Source organism: Chamaea fasciata, unplaced genomic scaffold, assembly GCF_029207755.1.
Source record: "Chamaea fasciata isolate MVZ Bird 193981 ecotype frontalis unplaced genomic scaffold, bChaFas1.0.hap1 SCAF_6, whole genome shotgun sequence".
In the NCBI taxonomy this organism is placed as follows: domain Eukaryota; kingdom Metazoa; phylum Chordata; class Aves; order Passeriformes; family Sylviidae; genus Chamaea; species Chamaea fasciata.
In genome coordinates, this window is record NW_027094091.1 from 59,910,376 (window position 1) to 59,922,959 (window position 12,584).

At 37.8% G+C, this 12,584-nt stretch overlaps 1 protein-coding gene across 9 annotated transcripts in view; it reads left to right on the plus strand.

The window, feature by feature from the left end:
- Positions 1–12,584, plus strand: part of SLC10A7 (solute carrier family 10 member 7) — a 138,982-nt gene that overhangs the window by 42,950 nt on the left and 83,448 nt on the right. For all 9 annotated transcript variants that reach the window (XM_066186519.1, XM_066186520.1, XM_066186522.1 and 6 more), the window contains exon 5: positions 3,519–3,557. In XM_066186519.1, coding sequence (XP_066042616.1) covers positions 3,519–3,557 — 39 coding nt within the window. The remainder of the gene's footprint in view (positions 1–3,518; positions 3,558–12,584) is intronic.

A 12,584-nucleotide genomic window follows, 5' to 3' on the forward strand; every position in this document is an offset into this window, starting at 1 on the left:
GATAACAATTTTTTTGAAATCCTGCTGACAAGGATAAAATGTTGCTGTTTGACCCAGGTGTTCCAAATGTGGCTAGGTTGTCTTTTCCTGTTGTTTGATGTAGTCTGGCTACGTTATTATCAAAACAATATCTAGTCTCATAAATTCCAAGATAGTTTAGCTTGGTACCAAAAACAAGGCCATGAAATAAAGTTCAGAATCTGTTCTGTATTTAATACTTGAATTCTAAATACACTTGTTTGATTTGCTGCCCAGTCACGTGTACTTGCCTGCTGTGTGTACTTGCTGCTACATTTGGATCCACACCGGGGGGAGAATGCTCAGCCCCTTGGTAGTTGCTTTGCCTTTTTCTTCCATCTTTTACCAACCTTTGTTGCCAGGGGGATTGTCTTGGATCTTGTTGCTGTCACTATAGAAATCTTAGTGTTTTCCATACATGTATTCGAGGATAAGGTGAGAGATGGAAAGTTGAAGCATTGTGCTAGAGACTGGTATGAGAAGAGGAAAGTTTCGGCCAACTGCTGCCAGATAGGTGTCTTTCCGAGGTGGCCTGGCCATTTCTCATTTGGAATTCTCCCTGGAAATGTAGACCAGGAGAGAATTTACTCAAGCCCAGTGCCATACAGAGTTGACTGAAATTGTACCTGCTTAATAATAAGTGAATTTGTTGTTTAGTGGAGCTAATATGTACAATTGTTAACTCAAGTGATGCTGTCCATGCTCTTCTGTACTTGGCCTGTTAAGAGTCCTGGCAGTGACTTTCAGTCATGTCTCTTGAGTTGATACAAACATAGAAAATTTGTCTAGTTGTTGACACTGCTGCTTTTGAACGTGCTCTGACCTTGCATTTCAATACATGGCTGTGCACTTACCTTTTGAAAGGATTTCACTATGGATTTTATAGAGAGCCCTCCCCTCGTACTAATAGTAAATGCAATGAATGGTTTGCAAACACATGCAAATCTGAACTTGGAGTATTATAAAGACATCCAAATGTTTTCATGTTTTATTGTTTCATTTAAGCTGACTGCAAACAGTCGAAGCACAAAAAGAGCAAACACTAAAAAAAGTGATGCAATAATAGTGACTAATGAATGTTTCAAATAGATAATGAAGAGCCTGGCTGTATCATGTGTCAGCGCTAATGTTTATTTGTATCATCCCTCTAAGGATTTCAGAGTGCTTTTTCAGGATTGAATTAATTTTGACAATGCCCTGTGAGGTATGTGTCCCTTTGACAGAAGGGAGTTGGAAGCACGAAAGTGTTTAAATTCTAGAGGGTTATGCTACTAGGTATGTTTAATTACAAATTGGAGCAGTTGATTCAGTTTACTGTTTCAGTTATTCAGTTTATTTAAACTGAGCCAGAATTACAAATATAAGCCCCAGGTTTGTGAGTATGGGAAGAAATTACTTCTGAGTTTATTTTGCAAGGGAAGTGTTTACAAGGAAAACTACAGATAGAGTAATTGACATATGTAAGTCCTCCCTCACTGAGGCAAATAATCTGGATGATTTTATCTTAATTTGCAGTCTTCCTGATGTTTTTCTCTTCTTTTGCCTGTAATGAGTGTTTAATCATCTGCTATGGATAATTTCTGACACTTCAGAGAAAGGGAGTTAAAAATTGTAAACTAGTGTACTCCGGAAGTGGTTGTGAATTATGAGTTTTGCACATGTCTGGCTAAACAACTGAAGCATCAGATTTGTCCAAGACTGTTGTCTTAGTCCCTGTTACGTGCTTGAGATTATTTGAAAAATCCAGATATTTTCCGGATGGATCAGGAAAGAAGTTTGATAATGGACGAAATACCACCATCTAGTATCTCTCCTTAACACATTTCCAGATACAGAATTTGTCCTGCAAGTGGAATTGCAGCCTGTTTTAAGTAAAATAACGTCATATCTCTAGATGATCCCCAAATCAGGATTGGTAGCCATGCTCTAGGTTTGTGTAGATGGGTATAATGTGTCTTTACCTTGCTACATGAAAGTATCAGTTGCATAGCTTCAAATACAAATAGAAAATCCTGATTTAATTCACACTTGTTGAAGAATTGTTTATACTACTCACGCTTCCTTTCAGCTATGATCTCTGGCAAGAGAAGCTGTTTGGACTTGTGCCTCTTTTTTTTTTTTTTTTTTTATGTTCAAGAAAGAAATGCTGATGAGAAAGAGGTGTTGAAATATGTTACTGTAGTTTACAACTGTCAACTATAATGTTTTATTTAGCTGTATCTATTCAGATGCTCCCTCCACAACATGGAGTGCCATATGCCATTGTCCCTGTTAGTGAGCAAGTCAGCAAAGGTTTTCCAGTCTGCATTTGTTTTTGTATTTGGGCCACTGAGGAGCTGTGGTCCAGTGCCATCTTTTATTGATAGGGCCAGCAGAGGAGGAATCTAATGAAATTATCAAAGCTTTGAATTAATTATAAACTTGAATAAGAAAGCTAAGCTCTCTAGAGCCAAGGATCTCATTACCCATTCATTTTCATTGCATCCTCTTATGGAGCAGAAGGCAGGTTCAGCTACTGCTCCTACCCTGATTTTGGACTTTATTCAAACTTGCTCAACTCACTAGCAGCCTCCTGTTATTAATCTGTAGCTGGAAGTGTCCAGGGTGATTAATTTGACTCTAAATCGGCACGTAAATGGTAGATTTCTCTCTTCCCTTTCCTCTTACCTTTGCTGTGTGGCTTCTCGTCATCAGACTGGCTGCCATACAAGAGTTTCTGTTCTTTCTTGGTAATTGGGGAAAGCTATGCAAGACTCAAGTTTTCACTTCCTGGAATTTAATGAGTTCATATTAAGAAATAATACCGCTACCTTATATTTCCTGGATATTTAGGTAAGCACAAACACTTCTTAAGTCATTATCAAAATTGTTTATTTTCATGTTTTAAAAGACTATGGAGTGAAAAGTAATGACATTTTGGCCTCAGAAGTATGGGGTCATTGTGGGGTTTTTTTGGTTGGGTTTTTTGTTATTCCTATTGATTTTAAATTTGTTTCTCAAGCTACAGAAAATTCTCTCTGTCAATACTTTATGATGAACTATTAAAGTACTTTATTTACCAGATGAATATGTTGTTAAAATTGTTAAAAGCGTATGAAAATGCAGTATTTTAGTTAAATCAGGTAATGTATATTTTAATTAACAGGTCAGTATATAAAAGTGTTCCTGGAAAATTAGAGCACGAGTAGTGAGACCAAGGTTCTGTGTAATATTCTTAGTTCTCGAGGATATTCCTCTTCAGTCTATCGGCGAGGATTTTCATCTCCTCTTACTTTTTTCCATTTCAGCACATTATTTATGAATGCATAAACCAGAATCCATCAGTCTTCATAAGTTACAGGCGACTGGCAATTTTTTAAGCAGTGGCTAACTGCCTAATGGTCTCTGTGTATGTGTGTATTTGGAGAATCTAATAGCTTGGTGGGTGGGGGAAGAACATTTTGTTCTCACACTGTAGCTATTTTACCATTGGTGATATTTATCCTTTTTTTTCTCTCTAGGCAGCTGCTATATTTAATTCTGCATTTGGAAGTTTTTTGGTAAGTAACACAGTGTTTATAGCAAGTGCTTTAATAGTCTCATTTTTAACAGGATCATTGGTGTGTTTGGTTTTTTTTCACATTATTATTGGTGGAATTTTGCCATTCAGCTGGCAAAAATTGGAATCATCTTTCAGTTTGTCACCACGCCCGTAAATACGGATATTGCAATTTCTTTTCTTTTTGTTAAACTCTTGAGAAAGGTAGTGAATAAATTCTCTGCTCGTGGTAAATTAATAATGTGTAAACACATCTTAATTTTCTCCTTAATGGGTTAACAGAATCTATTATTATGCAGATGTTTCAGACATGGGCATCAATATATTGATTTTTCTAATAAGGCCCATCAAATACTCATTATTTTCTATCAAGAGGCCATGGATTTTGAAAAGAAAACATGACCCAGCTGATCAGAGAGTAGATGCTAATTTACTCAGTGACTTGTCATTTGTTTAGCATATTTTACTGTCAGTGGAGCCACTCAGTGTCTCTGAGGAACACACTAAAATAGCTAGATATGGGGAAGCAATCAATCCAGCTGTAAATATAACTGTTTCTTTAAAAAGAAAAAGCAGCATTTGTGGTCTTGATGGTCTACAAACATTTGGAAAGGACACTGTAAAGAACACTAAATATATTTATGAAGAAAGGAAGAATAGATTTCTTTTACTGATGTGTTCTTTAGGGAGATACTAATGAGTATTAAATAAAAAATTATTTTATGTGTTGGCAAACTACTGTGATTGTTTATTTAGGCAGCTAATAATTGAATTTATTCTTTACTAAAATTTATGCATGTTTAGAAGTATGTGTTTGTGACGCCAGTCTTGTGTCCTGGTTTTATACTGTGATAAATGAATGAATGATAAAAGAATTCAAATTAGGAAATTGAAATCAAAACTGTGAGTACAAAAAAACTCACTTTTTATTCATGGCTCTTTTTTTTTTTTTCTTAATGAGAAGCTGGCTTTTAGGAGCTTAAGTATATGGAACTGTACGTGTGGCATTTTGAAGTTGTGCTGTACTTCTGCATTTTTGAGGGACTAGGCTGAAGTTAGGAGGGTGGATGTAAGTTTTTTGGGTATAGATGACCACTTACGTATTTAAAATATCAGTTCCCAAGTACTTGTCCTTTTTTTGTTGTCTGTTATGTCCTCCTTCCATGGGTCTGCCTCAAACTGTGGAAGTGTTGGAAAAACTCTTAAGTCTGTGTGCGTGGTATTTTCTCTTGTTGCTTGGCATGAGCTCCTGGTTTCTCTGCTGTCTCCAGCTTTCAGTTCAAGAAGTTTCTGGGAAGGCTCAATTCAGCTCAGTTCAGCTACCATTTGGAGACATCTTTTGGCTTCAAGTAAGAATTTAGGCTCCACTGCATCTGACTACAATGCTGGCTCTTAGTAAATCAAGAGAGACATATTTTCAATTTCTAGTAGCTGTTTGCAGCTCTTTGAAGAAATCTGAGCTCAAGAAGCTGAAGTAGTTTTTGTCTTCATGTAATACTCGTAATTTTGGTTTTGTTCTTGTTCTTTGGTTCGTGATCATTGGAAAGTTCCACTTACATGTAATTACCTCATTCCACTTTTTATTCCCTTCAGGTCTTTTTGCAAATGTTGGAGCAGCATTGCAGTAAAGATTATTCTTACAAAGTTCCCAGAAAAAGCTTCTCAACAATATTAAAGATCGGCTAGAATGAAACCGTAGTACCAGCTGATTTATTCTACTTAGTGATTTTTTTAGAATAGCACGGCAAGGATACTGGTTACTATTAAATTACACAAATATATCCACACGTTTAAATACTTGCTAGGGTAATTCTACTTTGAAATCTTGATTACGTAGGGAATACTTGTGTATGACATAAAAACAAATTACAAATATGTTTACTGAGTGGTTTGTTTTTACAGGCTTTTCCAGTTATGAAGTTGATAGGGTAGACCTTGGGATTGAAATGTGATAGTAGGCCAGGGACAGTAGTAAGTAGACAGAGTTGTTTACCAGTAGTTTCACAGTGGTAGGGGTTGGTGTGGGTCTACATGACCTTGAATCAAGCAGCTCCAGATGTGGAGCACTGGCAAGTGTGTGGTCACTTTCAAAGAAAGTTTGCTGTTGAAAAACTGGCAAAGCACTAAATACATATGTGTTCGTGTGTGTGTATATATTTGTTCAAAGTCAAAACTGTTCTATAAAGTGTGAGAATAATTGGCTTGTTTCTGAGAAGATAATGGAAGGTCCTGGTGGAAGTGGTTTTGGGAATCCGTCAGTTTATATTGGTGACTAACTTACGGATTTGGCTGTGGGGGGAGAACCTGTGTCCTGTATCTTCAGTTCATGGTGAATCTAAATCACATTTGCATTTTTTATAGGAGTCTCTAATGATGAGCTGTATGTGGACAGGCTTAGATGGAGTTATGGACCTTTGTGACCAAAACTTTATACCTCCACATGTCCTGGAGATTGTTTGGAAGGCTCTGACCTCAGCAAGGCTAGAGTTTTTCTTATGTTCTTTGTCTTACCACGTGTAACACGTTGGCAGGTTGTGACACTTGTGACAAAGCCAGGACAGTGTTTTCTCTTTTCAGACTATGCCCTGTGGGCCAGTGCCTGTGTGTGATAGTGTCAAACAGGCTGATTTAAAAGGGCTGAAAGATGTGCTGTGCTGATTGCTCTCCTGCCTCCATCACCTTTTTCTTTTTCCCTTAAGACTAGGAAATAGTGTTTGAGAAGTTAAATTAAAGTAAGTGGTGAAACAGAATGTCCGCAGGAAAATACTCAGTATAATGTTAGAATGATACTAAGATCGGCTTATTCAGATGAAACAGAACACCTTGTCATACGCAAAATGTAGAAATGCCAAATATGTCTTGATGAGCAGAAATGCACTTAGATTAAGGACCTGGGAGTGTTTTCACTGGTAAGGGGATTTACAAAAACTACCAGCCAACCACAAAGTAATTCCTTTTTAACTCCACCAAAGCCCATATTCCTATGAATATACAGACAAAACAGTGCATGGAATGATACTGTACGTATTTACATTATTTTATTGACTTAGTTTAATAACGTCCCAGGTCTAATTAAAACACAGTGTTTGAAAAAACTAATTGTTACAGAAAAGTGTTTTTATATAGCTAGATTAGTAATAACTAACGATAGATGAATTCAATTTACATAAATTTCAGCCAAGAGAATATTTAGGCTCATACCACAGAGGATTGTTCTGAGTTGGGTAGTTAATATCATTATCTCCTCCCCTCATTTAAGCAGTTTGGTTTACAATAATTGTGGAACATAAGAAGTGATTTCAGATTTTCCTCTTAATGGGGTTTTAATATAATCTGGTAGTGTTTTACTCACACAGAGTGGTTGGTTATCACAAGGTTGCATGCACGTGCTAAGATAGAAAGCACTGTGTTAGCTACTTCCACTTGGAGGAGAGGATATTTTTGCACCTAAAGGCTAAAGAAATTGCCTGGAATGTTAGGTGTAGGTCTGCTGAAATTCTTAACGTTGTATGGATTGCCATGCTTCCTAAGCATTTCTATTCTGCTTCTAAAAGAAGACAAATACTTGCAAGTGTCCAAATCACAGAGCAATAGGCAGGAGACTGCAAGACATGCTGTGCTGATGGTTGTTCCATGGTGTTTGCCTGAGTGGTTCAGCTCCTTTGGACTTTGTCCACCTGTCCCTGAGGCTGCTCCTGCACTGGGGATGTGCTTGGCTGAGAGCTGCACTCAGTTTGCAGTGACAGTGTACTGCCCTGTGCGTGGGAGATGGACTTCCAGAGCACGGTGTCCTCACCAAATGCTCTGCACTGCTGGACAAGACCAGTCTTGTCTACCTTTCATTAATTTCCTTTCTGCTTGAGTCTATGGGCTGGGAATCCCGTAAGAATATCCAGCCTGTGGTGTGGGTCAGTGTAGGCTGGTTCTTCAGTGCCTTAGAGTGATGAACAGTTAGTGTGAAAAGGAACAGCCATCAGCTTCACCTTAAACAAGGAACTGTAACTGAGAGCTGAAGGGCTGTGGTGACAGGAAATCAAGAGGAAAAGAGATGATTCCAAAGACTCTGGTGACCACAGGACTCCTGAGAAAACAGCAGAGCATTGCTTAAGACTTCCTGCGATGCTGTCTTGGATTAGGTTTTCTTTCTCTCTTGAAACATAATAGATGAAATAAGACACATTTCAGGTACCTATCATTCCATTAATCTCCTTTGTCCAAACGGAGTATGTGTGGGTTTGTTCTTTTAGCTGACCATCTCTCAGAGGGACTGGAGCTGGTTCATGTTCTAAAAGCTCAAATAATTTTTGGAGCAGCCACATGGCTCATCAAATCAAGGCTAATGTTTTTATTTACATGGTCTTCCAAATGCAAGCTAAAGCTAGCAGAGAATAAAGTCAGCTTCTCACATATACACAAAGCTTAGTTGGTTAATGAAAATGTATGGAATTCTTATCTAGTCTGCTTTAGCAGGCATAATGATTTACACAGCCTGACAGCACTAGTGCTGCAAGTAAATGCATTAGTCATACTGTCCATTTTTCTTGCAAATTTGTGACACAGATTTAATTATGGGAATGACCAGCAACTTACAAATCTAATTTTGGTAGGCTGAGCCAACTTTTTTATTTTAATAACAATGGATTTTTTTAGCAATGATTTCATTACTATTTAAAGAAATCCAACCATATGGAAATAACCAATTGGCTGAATTTATTTACTTTGTTTTACCTTAATGGATGTTGAATGGTTTAGGTTTATTTGGGTTCTTTTTATTATCACTTCTTTTATCTTAGTTATTTGTAGGATAATAAATATCCTTATCTGTCTTAAGTATTTCTAGTACAAACATTGTAAATATTTTTCTAAAATCAGGCACATGTTTGTATACCCCTTTGTTCCCTCTTAATTGTGTCTTTGCAGTGTGGAAAGGGGCAGAGCAGTCATCTAGGATTCCCTTTTTATTGTGCTAGCTGTTTATGAGGAAATCTTGCCAGGAAGTCTGTTCACAACAGGTGCTGAATTCTAGATTCAGTCTTGTTTAATTTCAAAGTGGGGCTGCTTTATGGTGAGCCACTGCACTTTCAGAAGTGGTCTCTTCTTGCTCTGTGAGCAGTACAGAGGTGCTGCTGGTCTTTGCTCCAGATTTGATTGGGGTAGTTCTCCAAGTCCTGAGCAAGTTCTCCCTCTTAATCAGCTGCTAGGGAAGGCACCTTATCCTTGAAGGATTGATTTTGGCATGACGGAAGGGAATGGCAGATCTTGGCAGCAGTGAGTGTTTGGGCCAGATAGTATGAACCAGGCAAGAAAAGTTTATATTCCCTGGAGTTTAAATAATCTTGGGAGCCACTTATCTTGCCTTACTGTAACTTTTTTCATAGTTAGTGCTCAGATCTCTTGTTGTTGTTTAACATCCTCAGTTTGATTTCTGCTGGCTGGAGCTGAAATCTCAATATAAGCTTGGGCATCACTGGCTGTTTCCAGGTTTGCCTAGTAATTTTTCAAAGGGTGTAGGCCTTCACTCTTACTGTGTACTTTAATTTCCAATGTATAGCATTCTCAGCTGAATACCTGCATTTTAGTTAGTTTGTACTATTTTGGTACAAGCAAGGCAGAATAACAAAGCTCCCTGTGAAAGACACCCTTTAGCAGGGGGTTAGAAAAAGAGCCTTGACACACATGATTATTTTGAGGGATTGCTGGGCATGTGCACCCATCCCAGTATTCCTTTACTGATCATCTCTCTCCCTCCCAAAGCCAAACTGACAGCATGGGTGTCAGATAGAATGAGATGTAGAATATTTTACAAAATAAAATAATAATAATAACAAAAAAAAAAAAAAGGCTGTCTATGACTAATGCTGGACTCTTAAAAAAAAAAAAAGTAAATGAGATCTTGCTCCCAAGGGATTGAGAGAAATCAGGTAGAAGGATAACTGGAAATGTGAGTATTGTAACACCCACTGTGTGGTCTCACTGGTGACACAGTTGGTCTGAAGAGACAGTTAAGTCAGTAGGGATTTGCAGAGCCAGCCAGCACAGAGAAAGAACCAGTTAACAAATAACAACGCTGCTGGTGGTTATCTTTGAAATGTTACAGAGAAGGAGGGTAGGTAACCATAACCAAGAGGAAAGAAAATGTGCCGTCAAGGTCTCAAAAAACAGTGTCCTCTAGAAGGCAAATGATTAGTCCCTGTATTTTTTTTTTTTTTTTACAGTGGCCAAGAGGAAAATGCCTTGAAATCTACCTAACAAGAAAAAATGAAACCATTAGCTGTCAAATGTGTAGAAATTATGTGGGCTGTAGCTGGTCTTAGGGCTTTCTCAGTTTTCCGATTAGCTTTTGCTACTGATCATTTAATTAATCTTGCTTGGCCTCCTGGGACTTAAGCAGTCAGTTCTGCCAAAAAAAAGTTTGTTTAAAGATAGTAATAAGTAGGCCATTAAATATATCTCTTTGTATTATCTTTGAGGCCAGAAAATAAGTAACTGCTACCTTTCTAAAGAAGAGAAATATATTTGGGTATTCTGCTTTTCCCACTTCCTCATATCACAGCAGACAGGTAGGATTTTTTTCTTGCACATTTTTTTGGTCAGCAACCTCACCTAGTGCACTTGCTTGGCTTGGTACTTGGTGATGGCTTTCGAGACAGTAGGTTGAATCCTGCCCCCATCATTGCTGTTTCCCTGGATGAGCAGGCTTTTAGGAAAAGAGAGAGCTGAGGATGCATGTGCCAGTAGCATTTCTTGAGTTAGTAAAACAAATAGCAAAAGTGGATATTGCTGGAGAAAATAGAGGCAGAACTCAGGGTGTTTGTTGCACTTTGGAAAGATAGTGTGAGAGCTGAAGCAGCTTCATTCTTCTAGCCCAATTGTCACTTAGGGAATTGCAAGGTAGAAGGGAGAGAAGTTTCTATAGCCAAGTCTGGACACTCAAAGTGCCTTAAACTTTGCCATCTGGCATCTTTCCTCAGATCACATAGTGTGGGGATACTGGAAATGATAGTCCCTCTGTGACTGCGGTGCAGTCATCTCTCTTGTTAATGGAGACTGAATACTGGAAATTTATAAAAATATCCATTTTAATGAAACTAATGAATTACAGAATCAGAAGAGTGTCTGTCTTTGGTAACTGTGATTTGGAGAACATCTAGAGAAGGAAATATATGTGTTTAATATTATATAATCAGGTGATTGCTTTGATTAGTGTGCAAATCATATCTGTGCTGATACAGTTTTAGCATAAAATCAGTTTGTCTAAGATTACATATGTCATAATTAGCAAGATTTTTCATTGTCCTCTCTATTGTGAAAATATCATATTTTTGTCAAAAGAATATACTTGCTTGGGGCTATTTTTTTTCTGGTTTTGCTTGCTTTACTATGGTTATTGGTCAGAACTTGAAAGGGGGGGAAAAAAAAAACAACCAAAAACCACAAATAAAAACAACTGTCCCAGGCTGGAAATTGTGTGCAGATCTTGAAGTTGAAAGGTCCTGGGTTTATTTTGTGATGTTTTCTTATCTTCTGTATTAGAATTGTTTCCTGTTTTTTCACTCCAAAATAAAGAAAGTGGAATTAACAGAGAGAAATATCACTTTTTCTGTTATAAAGTAAGATCAAGGTGTCTGACTTCTAGTTAAGTCACTGAACTTTGTTTCATGGAACAGTGTCATATCACTAAAAATTAGTTTTAAAAAATGTTTGCATTGAAAAGCTGCTTTTTTTTTTGTTTCTGACAACTACTTGGAGAAGTATGTGTGCTTTTTTTTAAAAAGGGTGAAAATGTACGCTACAAAACTTTGAACAGTTTATTTGTAAAGGAAGAGATTTAAAATTCTTGCAAGAATGTAGTTGTGTCTGTGGGAACCAAATGTTTGAATATATTGGTTCTTTATGTTAGGTAAGTTGGTGCATCAAGGAGAAATTGAGAAGGGAGGCACTGTGAAAGATGATTTGGTTTTTATTTTGCCCTCTCTAGTATCTTTTAATACTAGAAGAAGCATTCCTCTGCATTCCTCTAGGGCTGTGGTTGTACACAAACATGTAGTCATTTGGCCTGATTTAAGGGTAAATGTTCCCTGCAGACAGATTTGGAAATGCACAAAATATCTAATTTTCTCCCTCACTTTTAAAAAATTCATCAAAAGGAAATGAAAATGTTTTTAGAATCTGCTGTTAATGTTCTCCCCGAAAGTTTTAGCTTCTGATTGAAATGGAGCAATGTTCCTTCCTCTGCGCTGCAGCTTTTAGTCACCTGCATAAGAAAAGTGTGTGTGGGGTGAGAGGGAGTGGAGAGAAATCATCCCTTCCTTGGGAATAGGGATACTTAAGTGCCTGTTTTGTGCTTGATTAACACTTGAAGCAGTGCTACTGCAAGGAGTTGTTTCAACCAGCAGTTGTGTGTGTGTGCTGTGAAACACGAGCTGGTTGGTGTGCTGAGCAGTGACCTTCACTATCCTGTCAGAGAGCACAGAGCTCTTTTTCCTTCTCTGACCACCAAATGTGCGTTCAGTAGCTAGCAAGAGTTGAGTTCTAGCACGTAGTACAAACAGCAACACCAGCGCTGCATCGTTCTATACAAACCTTCTTTTACCTTTAGTTGACTCTTTGTGGGAGGAAGAATATCCTAAACACATTAATTTATTAAGCTTGGTGATTTTTAGCCCAGAACAGGTTAAATCGCTGCCTGGATTTTTTTTCCTGTGGTTCTTCTCTATCTGACTGAACAGTGCCTGTTCAAAACTCAGCAGTCCTCAGTCTCTAGGGGTGAAAACAAGACTGATGTCATTAATACTCTAAGTTGAGGGGCTGGAAATCATTCCCCTTGCTGTCAGGGTGACAAATACTGTCTTAGCGGAGGTGCCAGAGGTTAGGTCAAAAGCTCTCGCAGTGTCTTTAACTCAACTAGCAAGCAAGGCACGGTTATAAAACTGGAGCTTCCTTTGGAAATTGTGTTTATTATTTATTGTTGACTTTTTAAAAGTCAGTTTTGGGAAACCATCATGACCCTTCAGTATGAGTAGTTCAT